The sequence below is a fragment of the Spermophilus citellus genome (genome assembly GCF_964194105.1).
Source record: "Spermophilus citellus genome assembly, chromosome: 17".
Classification (NCBI taxonomy): domain Eukaryota; kingdom Metazoa; phylum Chordata; class Mammalia; order Rodentia; family Sciuridae; genus Spermophilus; species Spermophilus citellus.
Genome location: NC_138199.1, coordinates 59804133 through 59829794, shown reverse-complemented (window position 1 = coordinate 59829794; position 25662 = coordinate 59804133). Strand labels below are relative to the sequence as shown.

Here is a 25662-nt window from a genome sequence, read left to right as displayed (position 1 = left end):
TGGTAGTGTAAGGAATAGAGAGGATATACTAAACCTGGAGAGCTTTATGAGAAATAAATGGAAAGATTTCATCCTAAAGGAGATGAAGTTATAAAGAAAGAGAGCTTTATCTCCTTGTTATCCTAGATTTTTGACTCTTATATAGCCATTTCACATTTCTGGATTAAAGTTTTGAAGTAGATTTTGTTCATTCTGCTGTGGTGACCACCTTAGTTGAGGTTCCATTGCATTCTACCTGCATTATTGTGGTAGCTTCTTCATTCGTCTTTGCCGTATAGATTCCTTTTTACCTTTTTTGATACTAGGAATTGAACCCAGGGCCATTTTACCATTGGACATTTCTAGCTCTTTCTAGTTTTTTGAGACAGGGTCTTGCTAAGTTGCTTAGGGCCTTGCTAAGTTGCTGAGATGGGTTTTGAATTTTTGATCCCCCTGCCTTGGCCTCCTGAACTGCTGGGATTATAGGCATATGCCACCTTACTAGTCTTTTCACTTTCTTTTTATCCACCCTACCCAATTGGTTTTTCTGGTGTCTGATAGGACACTCCCATTTTCAAAACCTTTAATGATATTCAGCTGTCTTAAGTTTGAGTAAATGCTGGCTAACTATTAAGAGTTGTCCATTAGTAATCAGGCTTCAAAGTACCTTCCCACCTTTTTCTGAACTGTTTCCTTTATTAAAATATGCTTTATATTTCAAGAAAATTGTTCCTTTCTTTTAACCCTCTGTAGATTCTTTGTTTTACAAGAGCCCTGCCTTTTCTCATGCCATTGCCTTTCTCAGGAGGGCTACATTACCACTCTTTTCTTAATCTTTTACATAATGACTTTTAAAAATAATTTTCAAATCTCAACTATAATTTTGAAAACTTCATGGATACTTCTTCAACCATTCTTCCTCCTCCCCTTTCTTTCACTCATCCTTTATGCAGAGTAATGAGATAATGGTGAGGAAGAGGTTAGTAGAAGCCTCATTAGGAGTAAAAACTTTTCTTCCCCATCTGAGTTTTGCTTCTTTTTGCTTTTTTCAATGTTTAAGTGCAGTTGTGAAGCTTGGCTTGTTGGACAGCCAGATGATCGTAACCCTTCCCCTTAGGTCTCTGAAGCTTAACATTTTTTTCAAGGTGGGTGTTTCTAGGTTTTTTTTGTATACCTGGCGTACTGCTGGGAATTTACAAGGAATAAAGTGAGGTCTTCATTTGTAGGTGCAGTTAGTTCTGACTTAGAGTATTCAAATGATCCTGGTAACATTTTGCTTTCTGGAGACAGAGAGACAGACATCTGTATTTCAAGCTAGGGGCTTTTAATTGGTAGATGTATTTTGTTTTGCCAGTGTGGAGCATTTGACACATGTATTGAGGTGTTTTTGGTGTTTTTGTTACCATTTGCAGAAGGGTGCTGCTGGCATCTAGTGGGCAGAAACCAGAGATGGCTGCCAAACAACCTACAATGCACAGTATTGCCCACATGACAAAAATTATTCAGCCTGAGATGTTAGAAATGCTGTTTGAGAAACACTGCCCTGGGGGGTATGTGTTTGTTTCCCAAGTGCTACTTGTGCTAAATAGAAATTTGTTCTTGGGTCTGTGTTGCAATTTAGAATAGAAGAATCTTGGTATGGACCCTAAAGGTCACCCATTTGAACTTGATTGTGATTTAAATCTCTTAGCAGTGTTAAATGTGCTTGCATGCTGAATACCTTTACAGCTTCCTATGCTTAAAATGCTTGTTTAGAATTGGGAGAGAAACTGTTAATTTTATAGCCCAGTATTTTGTAGCTAAAGGACCTTGATTTGATGACCCCTGGGCCCCCCCCCCTTTTTTTTTTTTTTTTAGTGGATATTGAACCCAGGGGCACTTAACCACAGAGCTATATCCTTTTCTTTTAGACTCATGGTCTCCCTGAGTTGCTTAGGGCCTTGCCAAGTTACTGAGGCTGGCTTTGAACTCTGATTCTCCTGCTTCAACCAAGGATCCTGAGATGCTGGGATTACAAGGCATGCACCATCGCGCCTGGCAATGACCCCTTTCTTTGGTCTCTACTGCTTAATTTATGACAGTGGCAACAGATAGCTCCATCTGTATTGTGTTTGTTAGATTATAGTCTACCAAATGAGATAAGAATTAGGATATTTTGAATTCTTTATTTTGATTATACAGTATGACTGCATTATCTATTCTCATTAGTGAATTTTGATCTCAGCCCTGAATGTACTACCCAGGTTGTTATCATGATTAATTAGTTAATTATAGCTTTTAATGTTTTGTATTTTTTGAAGAAAGGTTATTTATCATAAGCTGATGTGCTATTTTTGCAAAACTGCAGAAATTTGACAATTTTTCTCTCTTTTAAATTGAGTGAAGCTTTTTGTTATTTATGAGGTCAAGTGGGATCCACATTGTTTTAATGAACATTTTGCTTACTATGATGTTTTTGCTTTATTTGGATTTTTTGACTCCTTAAGAATTTCTTTTTTTTTCCTTTTTTTTGCTTCTCTCCCTTTTATTATACAAGTAATACATGTTTTTGATGGAGACACTGTATAAGTTAAAAGGCAAAAGAATCTTGTCACCTTCATTTTTAAAGCAAAAATGAGGTCGTAGTATGTTTTGTAATACTTTTTTAAACTTATCATTGAAGCAAGTGCTTTTTCATGTTAGTAAATGTAGCTCTGCAATGCTTTGTTCTATGTTATGAAGTATTTCATTGTATAGAAAGATAATAATTTAAATTACTTGGAATTTATTTTTTTTATTATTTTTTTTTTTTAATATTTATTTTTTAGTTTTCGGCGGACACAACATCTTTGTTTGTATGTGGTGCTGAGGATCGAACCCGGGCCGCACGCATGCGAGGCGAGCGCGCTACCGCTTGAGCCACATCCCCAGCCCCATTACTGGGAATTTAACATGTTTTTCTTATTATAAGCAACATAATGAAAACTAATAAAATAAGTTAATCTAGATTTACAGAATAAAGCAGTTTTAGACTAATTTGCTTTCTTTTTTCTGTGCATTAAAAAATTAGTGGAAATTTATTCCTTCTATGTTAGCTGTTTCCAGATTATAATTAATAGATAAATATGAAAGGATATTTTGTTCTAGGTAATCGATTCAGTTAATGAAAATATTTTGTGTAAGCACATAAAAATACTGTAACCTTATAAGGTAGGCTCTATCATTTTGTAGATGAGGCAGTTGAGGGAACAAAATAATTTGAGGAGTTGGAGCCAGGATATGAATCCAGACTTGCTTACTTGAGCTCTTGCTCCCCTGACCTATAAATGCTTTTTTTTTTTTTAATATTTATTTATTTACTTATTTATTTTTTAGTTATTGGTGGACACAACATCGTTGTTTGTATGTGGTGCTGAGGATCGAACCCGGGCCGCATGCACGCCAGACGAGCGCGCTACCGCTTGAGCCACATCCCCAGCCCCCTATAAATGCTTTTAAGGATAGTATTGAATTCAAGCATAGCATTTGAATTCAATAAGGGAAGAGGGAGGATATAGGTTTAAATATCTTTTCTTTTTAAACAGTACTGTTTCTTTGGTTTGGAAACCTAAAGATTTTAGGAATTCAGAATAGGAGTTTAGAATTTAGATGATTGTTTTAGGAACTGTTCTTTGTAGTGCATCCTGTGGGGGATATTGAGACCAAGGAGAAAATGTGAATAAAATAAAACTTTTGCTTTTGAAATTGTATGATTGAATTTCAAGTTCATGGACAGCTTGTGAGGACTATGGTCAGAGAAGTCTTTAATATTTATTTTTTAGTTATAGGTGGACACAATATCTTTATTTTATTTTTATGTGGTGCTGAGGATCGAACCCAGTGCCTCATGCATGTGTTCTACCTCTTGAGCCACAACCCCAGCCCAAAAGAAGTCTTCTTGGTGTCTTACATTTTTCTCTTAGAAATTAGAGCCAGTGTATTTTTCTTTAAGTTGTCAAACTTTAAAGAATTGAATAATTCTAAAATAAAATACCTTCAGTGGTATGATGTTGATTATGACCCCCCCCCTTTTTTTTCTGATTGAACTCGGGGGGAAATTAACCACTGAGTCACATCTCCAGCTATTTTTGTATTTTATTTAGAGAACAGGGTTTTACTGAATTGCTTATGGCTTTGCTAAGTTGCTGAATGTGGCTTTGAACTTATGGTCCTCCTGCCATAGTCTCCTGAGGAGCTGGGATTACAGGCATGCACCAGTATACCCATCATGACCCTTCTTTTATTTTTGTTGGGTGAACCTGTGTTTTTCTATTTTGTGTAAGTTTTTTTTTTTTTTTTTCTTTGTCTGGGTCCCCAGAAAGAAGACTGTTTTCCTACCATTGCTGAGACTTTAGTGCTTTTGGGAAGTAAGGTACAGCAATTTTTTTCCACATGTTGTACTAATTGTGTCACTGATAATATGCCTCCTTGCATTGCTGATATATCAACTGTGTATTGGTAGTCAAAAGAGTAGGATATTGATGGGAAAGATCTGATAGTGATTTTTTGTTTATGGGAAAATGCTTTGTATGTTGTAAAACACAGTATTTTGAACAAATAATTTCTATTAGTTCAGTTGTTGATTGATCTATAACAACCATTTATGTTCTGTTAGGAATTAGTATTGAATTTAAAATCAGAATTGCAAAAAGTGAACATAGAACAGTTTGTGTCACACAGAATGCCATAAACCAAAAAGTCCATGAGAATAAAAATATAAGCCCCAAAGACCTCCTTTTATAGAAAGTTCATTAAAACACAACCCTAGATAAGAAACTTAGAGCATTTAAAGCAGTATACAAATTTGGCCTGCATTTGTGTGGGTGCTTCTAGGAATAATGTTTTCTCAATAATTTAGTATTTTTATATTAATAATTTGAATTGTCATACTATAAAGAAGCTTAGTGTAGTTCTGTAGGGCCTATCATCCCACGTAGGTATTGAATGAAAATGTCAAAATTGGAGGATTGCATAATGTATTCATAAACTTTGATTGTAGGACTTTTTTACCTTTTTTTTTTTTTTTTTTAATACTGGGTAATTAACTCAGGGTCACTGTGCTGCTGAGCATATCTCCAGTCCTTATTTTTTCTTTTGAGACAGAGTTTTGCTAAGTTGCAGGGACTGGCTGAACTTGTGTCCTCCTTTCTCAGTCTATGGAGTTGCTGGGATTATAGGTTTGTGTCACCACACCCGACTCTTTTTTCACTCTTAAAAATTACTGGCACAAAGAGCTTTTTTGGGTTATTATTATTATTTTTTTTTGTAAGAGAGAGAGAGGAGAGCGAGAGAGAATGAAATATATATATATATATATATATATATATATATATATATATTTTAATATTTTAGTTTTTAGTTTTCGGCGGACACAACATCTTTGTGGTGCTAAGGATCGAACCTGGGCCACATGTTACCGCTTGAGCCACATCCCCAGCCCTTTTTTGGGTTATTATCTATACATACTCGCTTTATTAGAGACTTTGAGAAATTTTAAACATAATTATCTACTACTTCATTTTAAAATAATAAACCCATTACTTATTATGAAAAATATTTTTTGGCCAAAGCAAAAGCTTAATGAAAGGCATTATTTTACATTTTTGGCAGATCTTTTTAATAATTGGCTTAATAGAAAACAACTGGGTACTCATGTCTTCTACATGCATATTATGATATGTGGTTTAGTGGAAGTATATAAAGAAAATACTGGGGATGTTGCTTGGTGGTAGAGCTTTTGCCTAGCATGTGCAAGGCCCCGCATTCAATCCTGAGCACTAAAAAAAGAAAAAATCTGCTCTCATCAGAAAAGTAGATGAGACTACTTTGAGTGTTTTTTTTTTTTTTTTTAATCAAATACCTGTGACTATCTTATGACATTTCACCCAAAGTTTTATAAAGGCTGGTTGTAACATGGAAGCTAAAATTTTATCAGTTAACTTTTCATACTGTTATATTAAGATCCAGTGGTCTGTCTGGAACTTGGTTTTATCCATACATGGTTTTTCTTTTCTCTTTTTTTTTTTTTGGCACCGGGGATTGAGCTCAGGGGCACTCGACCCCTGTGCTACTTCTGCAGCCCTGTTCTGTATTTTATTTAGAGACCAATTTTATTTAGAGACTGAGTTGCTTAGCTCCTGTTTTTTGCTGAGGCTGGCTTTGGAGTTCCTCATGTCTCAGCCTCCCAAGCCGCTGGGATTACAGGCATGCGCTACTGTGCCTGGTCCCATACATAGTTTTCTAGGGGATTATGCAGAGCTTTCAAATGTGAATATTGTATTATATGATGTTAGATATTTACATTGATTACTATCACCACAAATCTGTTTAATTAGAAATGGCTTTTTAAGTATTGGAGAAATGTTCAAGCTTATGAGGTGGATCCAAGTTCAAAATACTAATTTTAGCTTGAAATCTCACTTTTTTATCATTGACAACAAACTTTTTAAAAAAAATTTTAAAACTTTTTTCTAGATGTAGATGGACACAATACTTTTATTTTATTTAAAGTTTATTTTTATGTGGTGCCAGGGGTCGGATCTAGTGCCTCATGCATGCTAGATAAGTGCTCTACCACTGAGCCACAACCCCAGCCCAACAATAAAAATATTGTCAATGATTTTCCTTGAAGTGACAGATTCACTTTGTTTAGCTTTGAGAAAATGGCTAACTACTTGTCGGTCTTTCTGCCAAATAAAAATAGTATTCCATGTAGAAAACTAGTTCAGCTTTGTAACTCAATTGTATAAGTGCTTTTCCTCAGACTTCATAAAGCAGCACAGTGCTTTACACGTACTTTCCCTTTCAATACACAATATTACAACATGTACTCAAGGGTTAAGATTTAATAAAATTTTTAATTCTTACTGCTTCATCAAGAACATCTTAAGTGGAGCTTGCTTTCTTTTAACTGCAAGTGGAGAATACATGACTCTTAGTACAGTTTGTTCTAACATACCAGCAGTTTTGCTCATCTTTGGTTTTGCACTCTCTTACTGAAGAGTAGGTGTCAACGCTGTGAAAAAGACAATGTTTTAGTATTACTGTGAAAACATGGACCTCCAAAATGGTCTTTTTGGCTGGGAATGTAGCTCAGTGGATGAGCACATGTGTAGCACACATGCAAGGTACTGGGTTGATCCCCATCACTGCAAAAAAACAAAAAGCAAAAATCCCAACAAACAAAACCCAAAATGGTCTTTGAGATCCCCATAATAATTCCAGAGACCATATTTTAAGAATAGATGACTTACATAGGTTTCCCTTTGCTCCCAGATCAAATAAATTAAGAGAGTTGAAGAAGAGGCAAATAATTGAAGTTTCTAGCTTGGTTATTAAATAAATAAAAATGATTTTATTAATTAAGATAATGAAACAGGGTGAGGAATAAGTGTGTTGGAAGAAGAAAGGGAGTTCTGAGATTCAGGGAGTTTAGGGATTAGGAGTGGGAATGTTGATTAGTATAGCTCAGAAAAAAATTTTTTTGAGGGTTAGTAAGCTTCATCATGGTATAATTTGTTTTTCCCAAAATCTTGGTTGGGAGACTTCTTTTTTTTTTAACTTTATTTTATTTACCTATTTATTTTTAAAAAATATTTATTTTTTAGTTGTAGGTTGGACACAGTACCTTTATTTTATTCATTTATTTTTTTATGTGGTGCTGAGGATTGAACCCAGGTTCTTGCACATGGGAGGTGAGCGCTCTAATGCTGAGCCACAACCCCAGCCCTTACCTATTTATTTTTATGTGGTGCTGAGAATCGAACCCAGGACCTTGCACGTGCAAGGTGAACACTCTACCACTGAGCCATAACCCCAGCCCCTCCCATCATGCTATAATTGATGCCAAGGAAATGAATTGAGAATCTCGGGGCTGGGAGTATCAGCATTTAAAGGGGTAGGCAGGAGAAAGAACAGATGATAGTAGTGTTAAGGACAAGTACCCTGGCGTGCATATTTTAATAATCTGTGTGTTGAAAGGAGAATTTCAGGAAGGTCAGCATGCCCAATGCTAATGTTTGAAAGAAGTCAAGAAAGGAGACACAGACTTGATCATTGAACTTGAAAATGATCCTACTGGTGACCTTTGTCAGAGCAGTAGGGATGGAATCTAGATTATGGAAAAGGAAATAGTATAGAGGCAGCTGTTTTTAATATTCTTTAAAGGAGTTTCTGGTTAAAGGGAATGAGACTTGTTGGGCAATTAATTTGAGGACAGAGGAGACTTGAGTAAATTCTTAGGCTGAAGGGAAGGAGCCAGTATAGAAGACATTAATGAGTGCTCTGATATGAAAGAAATTTGTTGAAGCAAATTGCTATTGTAGGGGGCTGGGGATGTGGCTCAAGTGGTAGCGTGCTCGCCTGGCATGCATGCGGCCCGGGTTTGAGCCTCAGCACCACATACAAACAAAGATGTTGTGTCCGCCGAAAACTAAAAACATAAATATTAAAAAATTAAAAAAAAATTGTTATTGTAGGAGTGGTACATTTATCCTTGTATTACAGACTGTACTTACAGAGAACTGGGAAGAAGCTGATGAAAATTGGATTTCTGGCCAGAAAAGTGTACAAACCTATGACATTTGGCTTACTTTTTTTTTTTTTTTTTGTAAGCATGAGGAGTTCCTTACTAATATTTTGCTATTTCAGGATGTTTAGTTTGATATGTTTGCTTTAAATAGTGCCACTGATTCCCAAGAAGTTTGGAGATTTTTGTTTTACATACAAATGATTTAACAATTTGTGATTATCGCTGAATGGAACTTCTGTTTTGGCAACTTTAAATCTGGTTTTCAAGTGGCAAAAAGAAGGGTAGAATTCTTTGTCTTGTTCAGGAATTGTGTTCCCTTCATCCCTCCAGATGAAAGACATTCAGTGCTCCAAAGTGTTTTCTTCCTGGAGGCAGAATTTGGATAATACCTTAAATAGTGTATGTATGAAAAATGTATGTATTCAGTGTTTTTGTATTTCTAACTTTTCTTCTTTTTCTTCTAGTCTGTTCTCAGGGGAGGCAGTAAGAGGCTGTGGAGCTGGCCTCGGCACCGGCATCGAGAGAGGCTGGACTTCCTGTCTCTCTGTGCTGAATGGCTGCGATGGCGCCCGCTCTCACCGATGCAGCAGCTGAAGCACATCACATCCGGTTCAAACTGGCTCCCCCATCCTCCACCTTGTCCCCCGGCAGTGCCGAAAATAACGGCAACGCCAATATCCTTATTGCTGCCAACGGAACCAAAAGAAAAGCCATTGCTGCAGAGGATCCTAGTCTAGACTTCCGAAGTAATTCTACCAAGGAAGACTTGGGAAAGCTGCAACCACTGGTGGCATCTTACCTCTGCTCTGATGTAACATCTGTTCCTTCAAAAGAGTCTTTGAAATTGCAAGGGGTCTTCAGCAAGCAGACAGTCCTTAAATCTCATTCTCTGTTATCCCAATCCTATGAACTCCGAGCTGAGCTGTTGGGGAGACAGCCAGTTTTGGAGTTTTCCTTAGAAAATCTTAGAACCATGAATACAAGTGGTCAGACAGCTCTGCCACAAGCGCCTGTAAATGGGTTGGCTAAGAAATTGACTAAAAGTTCAACACATTCTGATCATGACAATTCCAGTTCCCTCAATGAGGGAAAACGGGCTCTCACTTCATCTGCTCTTCAGGGAGGTGAAGTGGCAGTAACTGACTCTGGGGATGTAAAGGGGGGTATGACCAATTGCACTCTTCCACACAGAAGCCTTGATGTAGAACACACAACTCTATATAGCAATAATAGCACTGCAAACAAATCTTCTGTCAATTCCATGGAACAGCCAGCACTTCAAGGAAGCAGTAGGTTATCACCTGGTACAGACTCCAGCTCTAACTTGGGGGATGTCAAGTTAGAGGGCAAAAAGTCTCCCCTGTCTTCCATTCTTTTCAGTGCTTTAGATTCTGATACAAGGATAACAGCTTTATTGAGGCGTCAGGCTGATATTGAGAGCCGTGCCCGTAGGTTACAGAAGCGCTTACAGGTTGTACAGGCCAAGCAAGTGGAGAGGCATTTGCAGCATCAGCTGGGTGGATTTTTAGAGAAAACTTTGAGCAAATTGCCAAATTTGGAATCCTTGAGATCCCGAAGCCAGTTGATGCTGACCCGAAAGGCTGAAGCTGCCTTGAGAAAAGCTGCCAGTGAAACTACCACTTCAGAGGGACTTAGCAACTTCTTGAAAAGCGATTCAATTTCAGAAGAATTGGAGAGATTTACAGCTAGTGGCATAGCCAACTTGCGGTGCAGTGAACAAGCATTTGATTCAGACATCACTGACAGTAGTTCAGGAGGGGAGTCTGATATTGAAGAGGAAGAATTGACCAGAGCTGATCCTGAGCAATGCCATGTATCCCTGTGAGTAGACTGCCTGCATGCATTATGTCATTCTTGAGAAATGTTGGGGCAAAGACGACTTAGTGAATCCCTATTTTGGAGAGACTATAATTGTTTGTATATTGGTGCCTATGTTCCATTTATCTTTTTCCTAGTTTTAGGTAGATAGATACATGTATCTAGTAGAAAAGGAAAAAAAGGCAGGAATTTCTGATATAGTGTTATGTTGCTGTAGCCCAAAAGATGCTAGTTTTCTTGGAAACCTTATTAAGGAAAAACTATAAGACATCATATTTGTAACATCATACCAGTACTTCTTCAGAGTGAGTAAAATTCTTTTGAAACTATATGGCTTGAGTGTTGAGATTTTGTTGTTTTTAATAAGTAGCCATAAATATGTAGTTAATTTAGTTAGCTTTATTGGAATTTATAGTGGCTTTTTTTTTTGGTACCAGGGATTGAATTTGGGGGCACGGGACCACTGAGCCACATCCCCAGTCCTATTTTTTGTATTTTATTTAGAGACAGGGTCTCACTTGAGTTTTTCATTGCCTCTCTTTTTGCTGAGGCTGGCTTCAAACTTGTGATCCTCCTGTCTCAGCCTCCCGAGCTGCTGGGTTTATAGGTGCGTGCCACTGCGCCCCATAGTGGCTTTTAATCAGACATTGAGTGCAGCATACCCCAATCTTTTTCTTTCTTTCTTTTCTTTTTTTTAATAAGAACTTACTATTTTTATTCTGGAATACTCAAAATACGTACAAAAGTAGAATAGCTCATTTCCACATGTACATTATCCAGTATAACACATCAGCTTATGACCAACCACCTCTGTGCCAATACTCTTCCTCACCTTCCATATAAGATTTCTTACTGTTAGAAAAGTACTTTTTCCTGTGTTCTCACTGCTACGTTCAACATAGAAAATATCAGTGACTTGAAAAAATGTTAGGGCTTCTCCTTACCTGCAATCAGTCAATTTTAGTGAACCCCAGGTGGACATCCTCTAAATGCAATTCTTGTCTACTTGAGAAAAGTGTCATATCCCACAGGTTGAGGACCCAGTCTCCAAGACTGACACCCCTCTCCATTTCAAGTGCTAAATGTAAGCTCCAGGTTTTTTACCTCTGTTCTAACCAACTGGCTATAAATCAGGTTCCTAAAACCCTTTCCTCAGTTTCAGTTCTTTTGCTTGAATGGTTCATAGAACTCGGGGAAATGCTATTGTACCTTTACCAGTTTTTTTAAATCAGTGAAATTACAAAGGATACAAACATGCAGAGGATGGAAGAAGGGGTTTTGAAGCTTCCCTCCCCTCCCTGGGTTTGCCTAAGTGTCCTGAACCTCTCTGAATTTGTCCTTTTGAATTTTTATGAAAGCTTGATTACATAGGCAGGGTTGATTATGTCTTTGACCTTTGGTGATCAACTTAACCTTCAGTTACTCTCCCCACTCCAGAGGTTGAAAGTATCAACTCTTTAATCCCACCTTGGTCTTTCCAGTGACTAGCCCCCATTCTGAAGCTACCTGGGGCCTGTCAGCCATCAGTTCAGTTTATTAGTATAGAAAACCTGCTATCACTTTGGACATCCCAAGGATTTTGGGAGTTATATGGAGAAATAGACAAGACCAAATATGTGATTCACACTTACACTTTAAGGACTAATAATTGGAAAGTGCTTAAGAATATTTTTTGTTGCCTCCAAACACAATCCATTTGACCTTGATTTTTCTTTGGAAAGATGCCATTTTTTTCTAGATTCTTTTTTTTTTTTTTTTTAATTTTTCCAGCAAAGTTGTATTGACATATTTGAGATACATTTTTACTGGTATTTCCAAATTTGTTGGTTTGAGAAAATTCTATATAAATTCTTTATGGGCAACTGGCCAAATTGGCATGATGGAACCAGAGGTACTTCACTCTTTCAGTTCTTTATTTATGTATTTAAATAAGGAAGTACATTATATTTAAAAATAAATCTACATTTACTACTTATAAATGTTAGATTTGTGAAAGAGGGTACATAAGAAGTTGGGAAAGATGGGCAGGATAGTTGACTAGTAGATTCTCTTCATTTTCCTTTTGGAAGAAATGTTGTAATGTCTGGAATACTAGAGAAGGCAGTTGGTAGATATGTTGGAAAAAATGTTTTTTCTTTACCAATAGTAAAAAGATGACTTAAGATTTTATCTGAAGAGTTTGGTGATTGAGGCAGCAGTTCTTTTAACCAGCAAATTACCTGGGTTTCTTGGGTTTGTTTGTTTTATTCACATGTGTGACTTTGTATATTTGAAATGAAACTTTGTTTTATGTTTCTGTTTTGAAGATAATAGTCCAGGTAATTTTTGCAGAATTTCTACATTGTAGACCTAGTTTTATAAGTTTACTTATAAGTTCACGTTTAAAGTGGATGTTTTAGAGGTTCACTACTTTCGTAAGATAGCTTATCTTTCTTTAAAAGTGTTAGCAGCTTAAATCAGCTTGCCGATATTTGTGGCATTATTCTCACTGACTTTGCTGCTTAATTTACCACTATCTTGGTGGACATTAAACATTTCTCATTTAAAATTATAGTAGGCGCATGCAGTTGAAGATTCATAAACTGTGTATTTTGTGTATTTAACAAAAAGGCATCTTGACTCTAAGTAAGGTTATGTTCAGAAACATTGCATTGAAAATATTAATAGGTTTTGGTAATGCTGTGGTAAGTGTTCTAATGCAATGAAATAAAAATACCCAAAGAGAACTTATTCCATAGGGTATTCTAATAACTTGAAAAAACCTCTTAGTTCATTCATTCACTACTTGGTTCTGTGTAATATTCTCAAATAATAATGTGTTGATTAGAGGGGTGAGAAGTATAAGGCCAGCCAAGGGATCATGTTGGGAAACTTTTTGGGATTGATTGAATCCTCTTGAAATTAAGTCATCCAAATACTCTTTTAAAATGTTAACTTTCCGAGCTCTAGATCATATAAAAGGAAACGAAATTTGGGCACTGAAAGTACTGTCAAGTAAATATTTTTTTGCACATTATAATTGTATTTAAATTAAAACCACCAGTACAGCATAAAAAGTTTTTGATTACCAGATTGGCTTTTTAAAAATTCTTTTTAGATCTACATGACAGTGGAGTGTATTTTGACATATTAAACATATAACATACATGGAGTATATAACTTTTAATTAGTATCCCATTTTTGGAGTTGTTTATGATGTGGAGTTTCATTGGTGTTGTATTCATATATGAACATAGGAAAGTTAGATTCTATTCATTTTACTGTTTTATTCTCATCCCCCCTCAATTCCCTTCATTCCCCTCCCCACTTCCCTTCATTCCCCATTATCTAATCCAGTGAACTTCTGTTCCCACCCTGCTACCCTCATTACCAGATTGACTGGTATTTATTTAAGTGTTTGTTGATCTTCTCAAAATTTTAAATTTTTAATAATTTGCCAGATAAAGCATTACTTTAATTAAAAAAGAAGAAAAGGGAAGTTGTTTTTCAGTTGCTCAGAATCCTTTTCTTTCTGATCAGATAGTTTCTCCCAAATCTCATAACCATAATGAAATTGTTGAGTCCTAGAATGAGTAGTTATTTCTGCTGTAACAAGTTATGTTCTTGTTAAGCAGCTTGTCTATATTTTATTCTGTTTCCATAGGTATAGTAGGCCAAATATATATAGTTTAGGCAGCCATGATGAAAATATTTTGTACAGGAGACTGTGGAATGAATTGTTTTTAAATAAGATTGTTTAAATTACAAGTGGATGTAATGTCTGAAAATCGAGTCCTCCACCAAGAATTCAGTTGTGTTTTTTTCTCCCCTACCTCCTAAAGGAAAAATTGTTATCTCTAACTGTGATCTCTTGTAAATTCTTGGCACATGCTAGCAGTAGTAGGATGATTGATTTTTTTTTTTTAATGTGTTGAATTTTTGGCAAATTGTGTGTTTGTCATTGTACTGCACTTGGCAGTAAACTATATATTGCTAAATGAGACAGGTTAGAGAAAATCTTTCCCTTTTTTGGTTAATTTTTTTGTTAACTGATTTTATGTTAGCTTTTAAAGTTTTATGCTTTTGTTTAGCTTTCTTGAAAAATATTCTCAATGTTTCATGCATCTGTTTTGGTAGAGTGTACATACAACTGCTTTGAAAATTCTGTACTATCTTAGGTTTATTAGAAATGAAATCATTCTTAACTGACATTACTGTGGAAGGTGTAGGAAATACCTTAATGTTTAATTCTTAAGTAGAAGTGATATCCTTGTTGAGTGCCTTTGAATGTGTGCTTGTTTTCTTCACTTTAGCCCTACCCCCCCAATCCCCACCCTTTTTCTCTTATTTTGTTCTCAGTCCTTGGAGCCATTTCTGATTTTGCTAAACTTGTTTTTCATTTTATGGGTCCTGTGCTTATAAATTTCCATAATTAGTACCTCCTGTCAAAACAATTAGCAATGGACTACATTATAGACCCCCTACCACCACCGTGTGTGTGTGTGTGTGTGTGTGTGTGTGTGTGTGTGTGTGTGTGTGTGTGTGTTTACTGGGGATCTAACCTAGGGCGAGGCAAGCACTATACCATTGAGCTACATCCCTGTCCCGGTGTGCTTTATTTTTTTCCCCTTTGAACTGTTACTATAGATTTAAGCTTATCTTGAAGGTTGCTATAAAAATAATTCAATAAAACATTATGACTATTGAAATATTGTTGAAGATGATGCTCTTCACAGTGCTTCCCCTCACTCCCACCTCCACCCCCCCCACCCCCCACTTTCCGTTTTTGATGCTGGGATAGAACTTGTGGTGCTTCATACTGACTAACATCTCCAGCCATTTTTTTATTTGTTTAAGAGTTTAAGATTTTGAGACAAGGTTTTGCTAAGTTGCTCAGGACCTTGCTAAGTTGCTCAGGACCTTGCTAAATTTCTGAGTTTGGCCTTGGACTTATGATCCTCCTGCCCCAGCCTCCCAAGTTGCTGGAATTACAGCTGCGTACCAACATGCCTGGCTACACAGTGCTTTGTTTTTAAGGATTACAAGGAAAAAGATAAACAACCAAGAATAAATGTTTCCCCCCACCTACGCTTTTAGTCTGTTTGTTACCTAGATGCTATAATTTGCGTTCTGTAGATTTCTTGTTTTTCTGTTGGATTTGGAAGTTTAGAACCAAGCTTGTCAGTTTCTTTGTTGTACCATTTTAAAAGCCTCATTCTTGGATTCATTTTGTTTCCCTGTTCATATTTATTTTCATGCTTCAATTTCTGGCTTTATTTATGCTGATCTATTTTTTTGTCTAATAGCCTTCTGAAGTCTATTCCACATCAAGGTTGGTTGAAAATATAATTCCTCAGTGATACTAAAGCACTTATTTGAATTTTGGAAGGTCTTGATTGCAGTGACTTATCTTTTCTTGGGTAACTTTACCCTCTCAGAGTTAATGAAGACCTTATGATATAATGCATTACTAATATGTTTGTAGGTTTTGGTTTTTAGGGACTCTGCAATGCTCCAAACTATAGCTCCTACAAGAATTTATTAAGGGCACAGAGAAGAATTTGTCAAAATGGCAATCAAATTTGTCATTTTCTTAACTCTTCCTTTCATAGAATGATGGGGCCGGAGAAACATCAGCCAAAAAACATGAATCATGTTCTCTGCTTAACCCCTCTGTCCTAGAAGTATAACTTTGGGGGGAAAAAAAAAGTTTCTTGACCTACAACTAGTTTTTTTAGTTTATTTTTCAAAGTCTATTGAAGTGATTATTGTTTTTCTTGGTATCTAGGATACAAATATGGGAATAATTCCATTATTTTCTTAGAGAATTTACTTTAGAGATGAGGAAGCTTTAATTTGCTGAACACTTTTGATTTAGTGCTCTTTGCTTTTTTCTAGTAACCTGCATATGACCCAAGAAGTTACATTTTTTTTTCCTTTCTATTCTCTTAGCATTTGATTCCTGCGAAGATATGTAGCTAGTGAAAATTATTCTTAGTGCTTTTTGTGGTATTCTTAAAGAAGTTAGGCAAAAGGAATTTGGGGGGGGGGATATCTATTTGTTGGAGAAGTAGTTGCTTCAATTTTTTTTTTTTTTTAAAGAGAGTGAGAGGGAGTGCAAGAGAGAATTTTTTTTAGTATTTATTTTTTAGTTTTCAGTGGACATAACATCTTTGTTTGTATGTGGTGCTAAGGATCGAACCCGAGCCTCACACATGCCAGGCAAGCGCGCTACCTCTTGAGCCACATCCCTAGCCCATCTTCAAATGTTTTGTATTGCTTTGTTGGCTGAATTTCATTTTCTGAAATAGAAAATACTTTTATGATACTATTAAGGTAGTCATATGACAAGTACTTTTTTTTTTTAAAGAGAGAGAGAAAGAGAATTTTAATATTTATTTTTTAGTTTTCGGCAGACACAACATCTTTGTTTATATGTGGTGCTGAGGATCGAACCCGGGCCGCATGCATGCCAGGCGAGCTCGCTACTGCTTGAGCCACATCCCCAGCCCGTGATAAGTACTTATTAAATGAACAAATTCTTAAGACTTGAGATGTCACAGGTAGAAAAACTGTCAATATCCTAATGGAGGGCTGGGGATGTGGCTCAAGTGGTAGCGCGCTCGCCTGGCATGCCTGCGACCAGGGTTCGATCCTCAGCACCACATACAAACAAAGATGTTGTGTCCGCTGAAAACTGAAAAATAAATATTAAAAAAAATTGTGAATGCCTTTTAAAAAAAATATCCTAATGGAGTTTATAGAGAGTGGAGAACATGGTAAGATAGATGACTAGAACAGTGCCTGGCACACAGTAGTATAAAGTTAATTCTGGGTGATAATGAATGAAATAGGAAGAAATTATAACTGGTTAATGGGATTGGAAAGAAAAGATATCATAAATGAGTTTGGAAAGGTGGCTGACTTTTGTGTTTATTTTGGTTGGGGTTTATTGAGGTACAGAGGCAAGAGAGTTTAAAAGGCTAGAATGGGATATATTGGAGACATGGCTGGTGTTGGTAAGGGTGGTAGTGTGAAGAGATACGGAGATAATTTCAGAAATGATGTAGAGGTAAATTTAATGGGATTTAAAAATAGGAATGTGTGGGAGTATTGAATGAAGGAGGGACCATCATAGATAATTGAAGTTTCAAATCTAGTTAACTATAGGAATAGATGATTAACCAAAGCATTTCAGAACCCAGTTTGCAAAATAACCCTAATAACTCACAAGGGTTCAGGCTCTTATACTAAGGTCTTAGAAATGAAGGTTTCAGTATTCCTTACAAGTTTCAGCAAGTTTAAAAATCAGTAAATCCAAGTAATCTTATAAAGATAGAAGGAGACACAAAAGCCTTATGTTGGAAGACTTTGAACTTGATTAATTCATTTTTTAGATCTACACTGCTGACTATAAGTTGTGGTGCTAGGGATACAATGGTAAGAGAGACGTGATCCTTGCTCTGCCCTCATGGAGAATATAGGCTAAACAGAAATTATTTAAGCAAGTAATCATGTAGATGACATATTTACAGTTGTGGGTGTCACAGAAACAGAAAGTTCAGAGTACTATGAATGTTCACATCAGCTGTTTTTAGTCAACATGGGATGTGATAATGAGTCTGTGTTTTGGGGGAAAGGGGTTGCTGCTACTTGGTTGCCCAAGGGTGCTTATCCATTGAACCACATTCCCAACCCTTTTTATTTTATTTTGAGATAGGGTCTCGCTAAGTTGCTGAGGTAAGTGATATTCCATGCATGTATAATATGTCAAAGTACACTCTGCTGTCATGTATATCTAAAAATAACAAAAAGTTTTTAAAAAGGAGAATAGTGAGAAATGAGTCCAGAGAAGTAAGTAATTGACAGATAATATAGGTGGCCTTTGTAGATCATATCAAGTTTAGGATTTTACTGTGAAGCCATTATGTAGAGAATGGGGTAGAGGCAGATTTAGGCTAACTAAGTCTTAACTACCTAAGCACTTACTAATAGGTGAAAGAGAATGGTGGACCTAATCTTTGGCAGGAAAGAGTGAGAGAGTTCGTTAGTGGAGACAGAAATGACTAGGACTTCTGATGGATTGGATGCAGGGGGAAGAGAGAGACACTGTAATGAGTAATTATTAGATTTTTTTTGTCACGGATGGGGGGAGGTGGGTGAATAGATTGGATAGATATGTTGATGGAAAAAGAACAGATGGGGGAGATTATTGGGTGTAGTGAGCATTTCTGTATTTTTAATTTAAACATTTTTCTCTGTTGGTTATAACTAGAGGTTCCAGTGCTTTGCAGAGCACACTATTAGGTTCCAGCAACATGATAAAATAAATTGTTTTAACTAGAAAACGGAAAGCTTGGGGCTATGTTCTGTCGCAAATGAGTAGCATTTTAGTTTTCCCACTCTGTCCCTAAACACAGACCAAATGGACTAGATTATTTTGCAATCTGGGCAGAAATTCATGCCTAAGGTCATGTTCTTTTTTGTCTACCAGAGCATTGCTTATTCCCCTGTTTCCCATTATGTGTCTGGGAAAATTATGCTCATGTATTAATGTAAAGGAAGCATTGAGTTTCTGTAAGTTTGGACTCATGGGACTCAGAATATTTGTATATTTATGAAGGATTTTTACTAAGGTGTTAAATTGTTTTGAAATTAATATAAGTCTGATGAAAATTTCTTAAACATTACAGAAGGCCCTCAGTATCTAAGTGCTCCACATCAATGGATTCAGCATGTAAGGATCAAAAAACTCTGGGGCGGGGGGGAGGGGGCGGGAAACGCATCTGTGCAGAAAATGTACATATTTTTTCTTGTCATTATTACCTCAATACTATAGTGTAACAGCTGTTTACATTTATACTGTATTAGGTAATAGAAGTCCTTTAGAGATGATTTTAAAGTATATGAGTTGTGCAAACACTGTACTCTTTTAAATTAGGGAACATACTAAAAAGTTGCTAGTTGTATGTGTGTTTGTTTGTTTTTTAATATTTATTTATTTTTTTTTAGTGGCATTTGGACACAATGTCTTTATTTTTATGTGGTGCTGAGGATTGAACCCAGGGCCTTGCACATGCTAGGCAAGTGTTCTACCGCTGAGCCACAACCCCAGCCCTGTGTGTTTGTTTTTTAAGGTACCACAGACTCTGAGCTACAATCACTGAGCTACATCCCCAGCCCTTTTAATATATTTTTTAATCTTGAGATAGTGAGGCTTTAGGTAACATAGCAAGACCCTCAGTTAGCTTGGGCCTCCTAAATTGCTGAGGCTAGCCTTGAACTTGTTATTCTTCTGCCTCAGCTTCAGGAGTCAGATTACAGGTGTGCGCCACCATGCATGGTGCTGTTATTTTATAAATATGGATTAATTCTTTCAACCTATTCAGTAGCATTATTGTCCTATAGATTATATTCAGATAGATTATATTCAGAATTTAGGTAAAGGACTTGTGGGGAAATTTTAATTTTGGTGAAAAGGAAGAGATGGGGGAAATGGCAATAGGCAAAGGCATTATTAAAGTCACTTTCCGTAAGTTGTTTTGCCTAATAGAATAAAGGGTTATATGCCAAGAAATTTTATAATACTGTATATGTGTAGTGTACTTTTTTTTCTTACTCTCTCCTTTAATCCCTGTTTCCCATTTGTTCTTCTCGTACTTGAGAGATACATCCCAGCAAAGTGAAAACTGAGGGAGGCAGAGTTTAGGATCTTTGAGACAGGATTAGTCTGAAATCTGGCAGACTGCAGAACCCCAGAAGAATTTTGACTAAATCATTTGAACTAAGAAACATTTTTAATAAACTTAAATTAGACAACAGAGTTGAAACATGTTGATAGAGAAATAATCACAGCCTACGTTTGTTACATTTTGAGAGAGGATAGGCGTTGTCTTAATTCTTTTATGTAATCTTTAATAATTTGATGAGGTAGATATTTTATCTTAATTTACAGTCTTTGCAGAATAATGTAACTTGCCTAAGATTATACACTTAATAAGAGGTCAAAATATTACTGTAGGCTGTTTATGCATAGCCTGGGCATAAACCCTAGCTATATTCTTGGAAACAATCAAATTGTCCTTTAGGTTTGGTTGATGGAAAGACTGTCAACCACGCAAAATAAAGACACTTAACTTTATATTCAAGAGGCTAATACAAAGTAAATTGATAACACATTTTGAGGAAAGGCATAATGGTCTTAACTAAATGTATTCTTAAGCCTGTAGTACCCTTTACCTTTGTGTATGCACATGCATGCCTGGGTGTGTGTGTGTGTGTGTGTGTTAGAAGATTGGGTTGGGGAGGGGCATTTTGCTAGGGCAGACTTAGCATCTGGGTGGGGTTGGAATGATTTTTTTTAAAGGTTAAAAAAAAGGAAATTAATTTTTTTATTTGCCACACCTTGTATATGTTTGGTTACATTTAGTATCTTATTTAATCTTTAAAATACTCAATATGATTGTGATATCTTTATTTTACAGTTGAGATCTAAGACTACACATATGAACTTAATAGCTCTCGTCAGCACAGTACACTGGGCATGGCATTGACTGTAAGGGATGATGGGAAGGTTAAGTAGTTTCCTTGTACTTTAATGATCCAGAGAAGTGACCAATTTAATAATTTTTTCCCCTCTCAAATAAGAACATTTTTGATATTTGAAAGGGTTGATTTAGCCTGGTATTTAGTCTGGTGGTGCATGCCTGTAATCCCAGCTATTTGGGAGACTGAGACAGGTTTGAGGCCAACTTCAGCAAATTAGATCCTCATTGAAAATAAAAATAAAAAAAGTATGGGATGTAGCTCAGTGATAAAAGAGTTTGCCTCCCATGTGTGATCTCCTGGGTTTGATCTCAGTATCAAAATTAAAAAGTAAAAAAGAAAAGCAAAGAAGGATGATTTATACCTTTTGTGTAAAACTGGCTTATTTTCCCAGTTGCTGGAAAAATCTGTCTTTTTTTTTTAAACTGAAATTGACCTTTATTTGTTGTACTATAATGGAAAAATATTTTTTTTAAATGTTTTAGTTGTAGATGGACACAATATCTTTATTTATTTATCTTTATGTGGTGCTGAGGATCAAACCCAGTGCCTCACCCATGTTAGATAAGTGCTCTGCCACTGAGCCACAACCCCAGCCCCAAAATAGAAAAATCTTTTTTTTTTTTTGAGAGAGAGAGAGAATTTTAATATTTATTTTTTACTTTTTGGCGGACACAACATCTTTGTTTTGTATGTGGTGCTGAGGATCGAACCTGGGCCCCACACATGCCAGGCAAGCGCACTACCGCTTGAGCCACATCCCCAGCCCAGAGAAAAATCTTTTAAGATAACATATTTTATGTTCTTTCTCCCTGTGCTTACTGGTGATACGTGAATTGTAGCTATTTATTTAGTAGGTATTAAAAATAAGTGTTTTTAGGGCTGGGGATGTGGCTCAAGTGGTAGCGCGCTCGCCTGGCATGCGTGCGGCCCGGGTTCGATCCTCAGCACCACATACCAACAAAGATGTTGTGTCCACCGAGAACTAAAAAATAAATATTAAAAATTCTCTCTCTCTCTCTCTCTCTCACCTCTCACTCTATCTTTAAAAAAAAAAAAAAGTGTTTTCCTCAAGAAAGCTTTTTCTGGTAAATCTAGTTACTAGAAGATTTTGAAAGGAGTGAAAGAACAATTGAAGAATATCTGATGGTTTTTCACCCATTTAGTTTGAGTATGTGTCCTTTCAGTGCCTGGGTAGAAGGCTTTTGGTATCTTACTTCTGTTGATTTATTTGGCAAGCCTCAGAAAACCTGAAGGATGAACCAGAGATTTTTTTTGTTTCTTTAGTAGAATAGTGGGGAAAATTCTGGACTATTGATGAATTGTTAATTTTGTCTTGCTAGACTTAAGTTCCTCATTGACACCTCAGGATTATACCTTTTTTTTGTCAGAAATGTTGTTTGTTTTGTAATTATGGGACCAGGCCAGGCTGGGAAAGGCTATTTTCACTGTTAGACAAGCCTTCTGCTTTGCTGCGGTATGCTGAGTGGCCTGGTGACCCTCCCTACAGCTCTCGTCACTTGCTTTTCCATAAGGAGCCAGTTCACTTGTTTCTCTCAACCTGGTGTCATTGTGTTTGCTTATTGTAGCTATTGTTTATTCTTGTTTGTTTTTAACTTATGGCAATGAAAAATATCTGAGCATAAGGTTATGTTGTTCTGAATGGCCTTGGAGGAGGATGGGGTGTAGTGAGAGAGTAAAACCTTTGCAGGATGGGTATCTTTTTTACTTAATAAAGCTACTGTTGGAGAAGTTCACTTTCATTCCTGTTAAGAAGCAAAACCATAAGTTTTATTTTTTTTCCCCAGAAATAATTAATTGAAAACTATGACAGACTTCCGCTCAAGAGGCTCCGGGTTTCACAAAACAGAAACTATGATAGATGATAAAGTTCATTTATATAGAACACCCAGGGTTCCTAATGCCATTTGATAATATCAGATATCAAAGAATTTGTTACTACTTTTTAGATGGATAAAGTTAGCATAGTTGAATCCTTCATTGATTTATTTAGTTACCTTTCGTAAAATTTTTACACCAAAAATGAAAAGATTTTTTTTTGTGTTTTTCCTAAAAAGGTCTTCAGAGTTTTCAACTGAGTTGCTGCAACTTCTGTTTCTCTATACTTCCAACTGGGTGAAAATGTTTTTTTTTTCTAAACTGGCACTCACCCAGCAGTTTTTTTTTTTTTCAGCAAGTATTCTTTGGGCACACCCTATGCATAGTTATTTCTGCAAATCCTTATTCAGAAGGCCAGGAAAACAGACCCAGTCTTCTCTTTGTAGAATTTAAAAAGAAAAGAATCTTGTTTAAAACTTATTTTGCTTCTACCTATCTGTACATGAAATTGATCTTTATGCAAATACTCACATTCATAAAAGTAATTTTTTTTAGAAGTGTAAGTAGAAAATCTGATTTTGTATTTGCAGGAAGATTTGCTTAGTGTGGTGATTGTCCTCCTAACTAAGAATTCTCTTAATTTTCTTCTTTCCTTCCGTCCCTCCTTTCTTCCCTCCTTTCTTTCTTTCTTTTGTTGTAGATGGACAATATGCCTTTTATTTTATTTGTTTATTTTTATGTGGTGCTGAGAATTGAACCCAGTGCTTCACACATGCTAGGCAAGTGCTCTGCTACTGAGCTACAACCCCAGCCCTTATTTTTTTCTTAATGTTAGTTTGATAGTAAGCAGGTCTCGGATCCTAGAGTTGAAAGGTAAGGAGTAACCTTGAAAATTTAAAGTAGAATACATTCAAGACTCTGTCTAGATACAGATGTACACATAACAGTTGTGTGTGTGTGTGCACGCACGAACATATAGTGTATGAGAGGTTATTTCTATTAATGTCTAAATAATTTAAATTATTTAAGCTTTCGTGGTTTGCTTTAGTGTGGTGTACACTAGGTAAGATAAATGTCCCTAATCTCATTCATGAATGGTAAATTGGCTGATAAATTTATAGAAAGGTAAAGCGCAGAATTACACTTTGGTGTTTTCTAACAGGCTGGCCTAAAAGCAATAGCTTATGTTCGTTCCTTTGATAGTTCTTCAACTTTGATCAGAGGAATCATCTTAGTTGATGATCTGAATAGAAACTAAGATGTGTCATCATTGAAGATAGTCAAAATGTTCCTGAGGCATTTCCAGAAAAGGAGTTCCAGAATTCTGTGAGCAAAATAGTAATAAATTTAACAACTTTCAAGGTGCTGTAATTAATTACTTGGAGACTAGCTTTTCAGGATCATTTATCATGATTAACCTTGCCTCTGAAGGGTAGTTAAATAAGGAACGATGAAAACATTTATAAGAAGAATTGAGGGGGCTGGGGTTGTGGCTCAGTGGTAGAGCACTCCCTTAGCATATGCGAGGCCCTAGGTTCGACCCTCATCACTGCTTAAAAATTAATAAAGATATTGTGTCCATCTTAAAAAAAAAAAAAGAATCGAGAACTTGGTTCTTGTCTTCAAGGAGTTAATTTATATTACTATACCCCTGGCATTGAATTGGAAAAGGAAGCACCAAAGATAAGTATTGGTCTGCTCAGTACTAGGTAAGTGATTCAGGAATTACATACTGAAGTCTTAGGAGGAGTGATTACCTTGAGATTAGTTGAGCAGAACACCTGAGATGGAACTTGAGTTTGGATCAAAGATGATGCTCAGCGTTAGAGTGCTTGCCTATCATATGTGAGACACTGGATTCGATTCTCAGCACCACATATAAATAAATAAAATAAAGATCCACTGACAACTAAACAATATTAAAAAAAAAAATGATGATTCTTAGGTTTCCAAGAAGAAATACCATGTTTCAGGTCCAAGGATGAGGGAACTCAGTATGTTGAATCATATATCAGTGAAAGAATTATCTGCCAAAGATATAAGGTTCAAGAAAAGGAAGATAAATTTGGAAGACTAATTTGAATTTTATCCTAACAATAGTGAGGAAACATTTAAGTATTATGGCATGATTCAGGTGCTCATAAAAAAGTCATTGATGGATTGGATGTTCTCAGATGGTTTGTAGCAGGGCAAGACTAAAGGGAAGGATTCTCCCTTTAATTATTATGGATAAACAGTAGCACCAATAAATGTCAACAAATGTTAAAATTAGAAAAGAAAAAAAAGACTAAAGGCAAGGTTATTGTGATAGCCTAACTGTAGATAAAGATCATGAATCAGGGCAGTATCATGTATATGTTTGCATACACTGGGACTCTCCAGTACACTGTTGAATAGTACAGAGGTAGGGGACTTTCTAATCTTTCCTGAGTTTAATCAGAAAAGTTAAGTTTTGCCATTGAGTATGACTTGTACTATAGGTTTTATAGATAAAGTATTGTTATATCAGATGTAGTTTTTTAAATTTCTGACTTACGTATTTTTGTCATGATTGAGCATTGAATTTAATCAATGCCTTTTCAGTATCTATGGAGATATTTTTGTAAGTGTATGCATATGCATTTTATATTATTATATTTATGTACATATTTTTGTCTCCTATACACATACACACCTCCCCAGAACCTTTAATAGATTTGCCAATGTTGGCTAAACCTTGAATTTATTGAACCAATATTGTCTTTTTTATGAATTAGGTGCTCTTCAGGACACCAGAGACGGGGCAATGGACAAAAGGACAACAATATCACGTTTTCTCTAGTTTACATTGCAATATGTGGAGTTGTAACATAAATACTTAGTATCTAGATTACCTGGAGTATTCTTTACATATGTCAAAGGTTATTTTGTTAAGTGTTTTTTTTTTTCTTTTC

General features: G+C 36.1%; 1 protein-coding gene across 5 annotated transcripts in view; it reads left to right on the top strand.

Moving 5' to 3' along the window:
- Positions 1-25662, top strand: part of KANSL1 (KAT8 regulatory NSL complex subunit 1) — a 199195-nt gene that overhangs the window by 41305 nt on the left and 132228 nt on the right. For 4 of the 5 annotated variants that reach the window (XM_081273007.1, XM_081273008.1, XM_081273010.1 and 1 more), the window contains exon 2: positions 8992-10369. In XM_081273007.1, coding sequence (XP_081129133.1) covers positions 9081-10369 — 1289 coding nt within the window. In that variant the 5' untranslated portion in view covers positions 8992-9080. Of the gene's footprint in view, positions 1-4348; positions 4370-8991; positions 10370-25662 lie in introns of those variants that run through there. The other variant, XM_081273009.1, reaches the window with a different exon arrangement.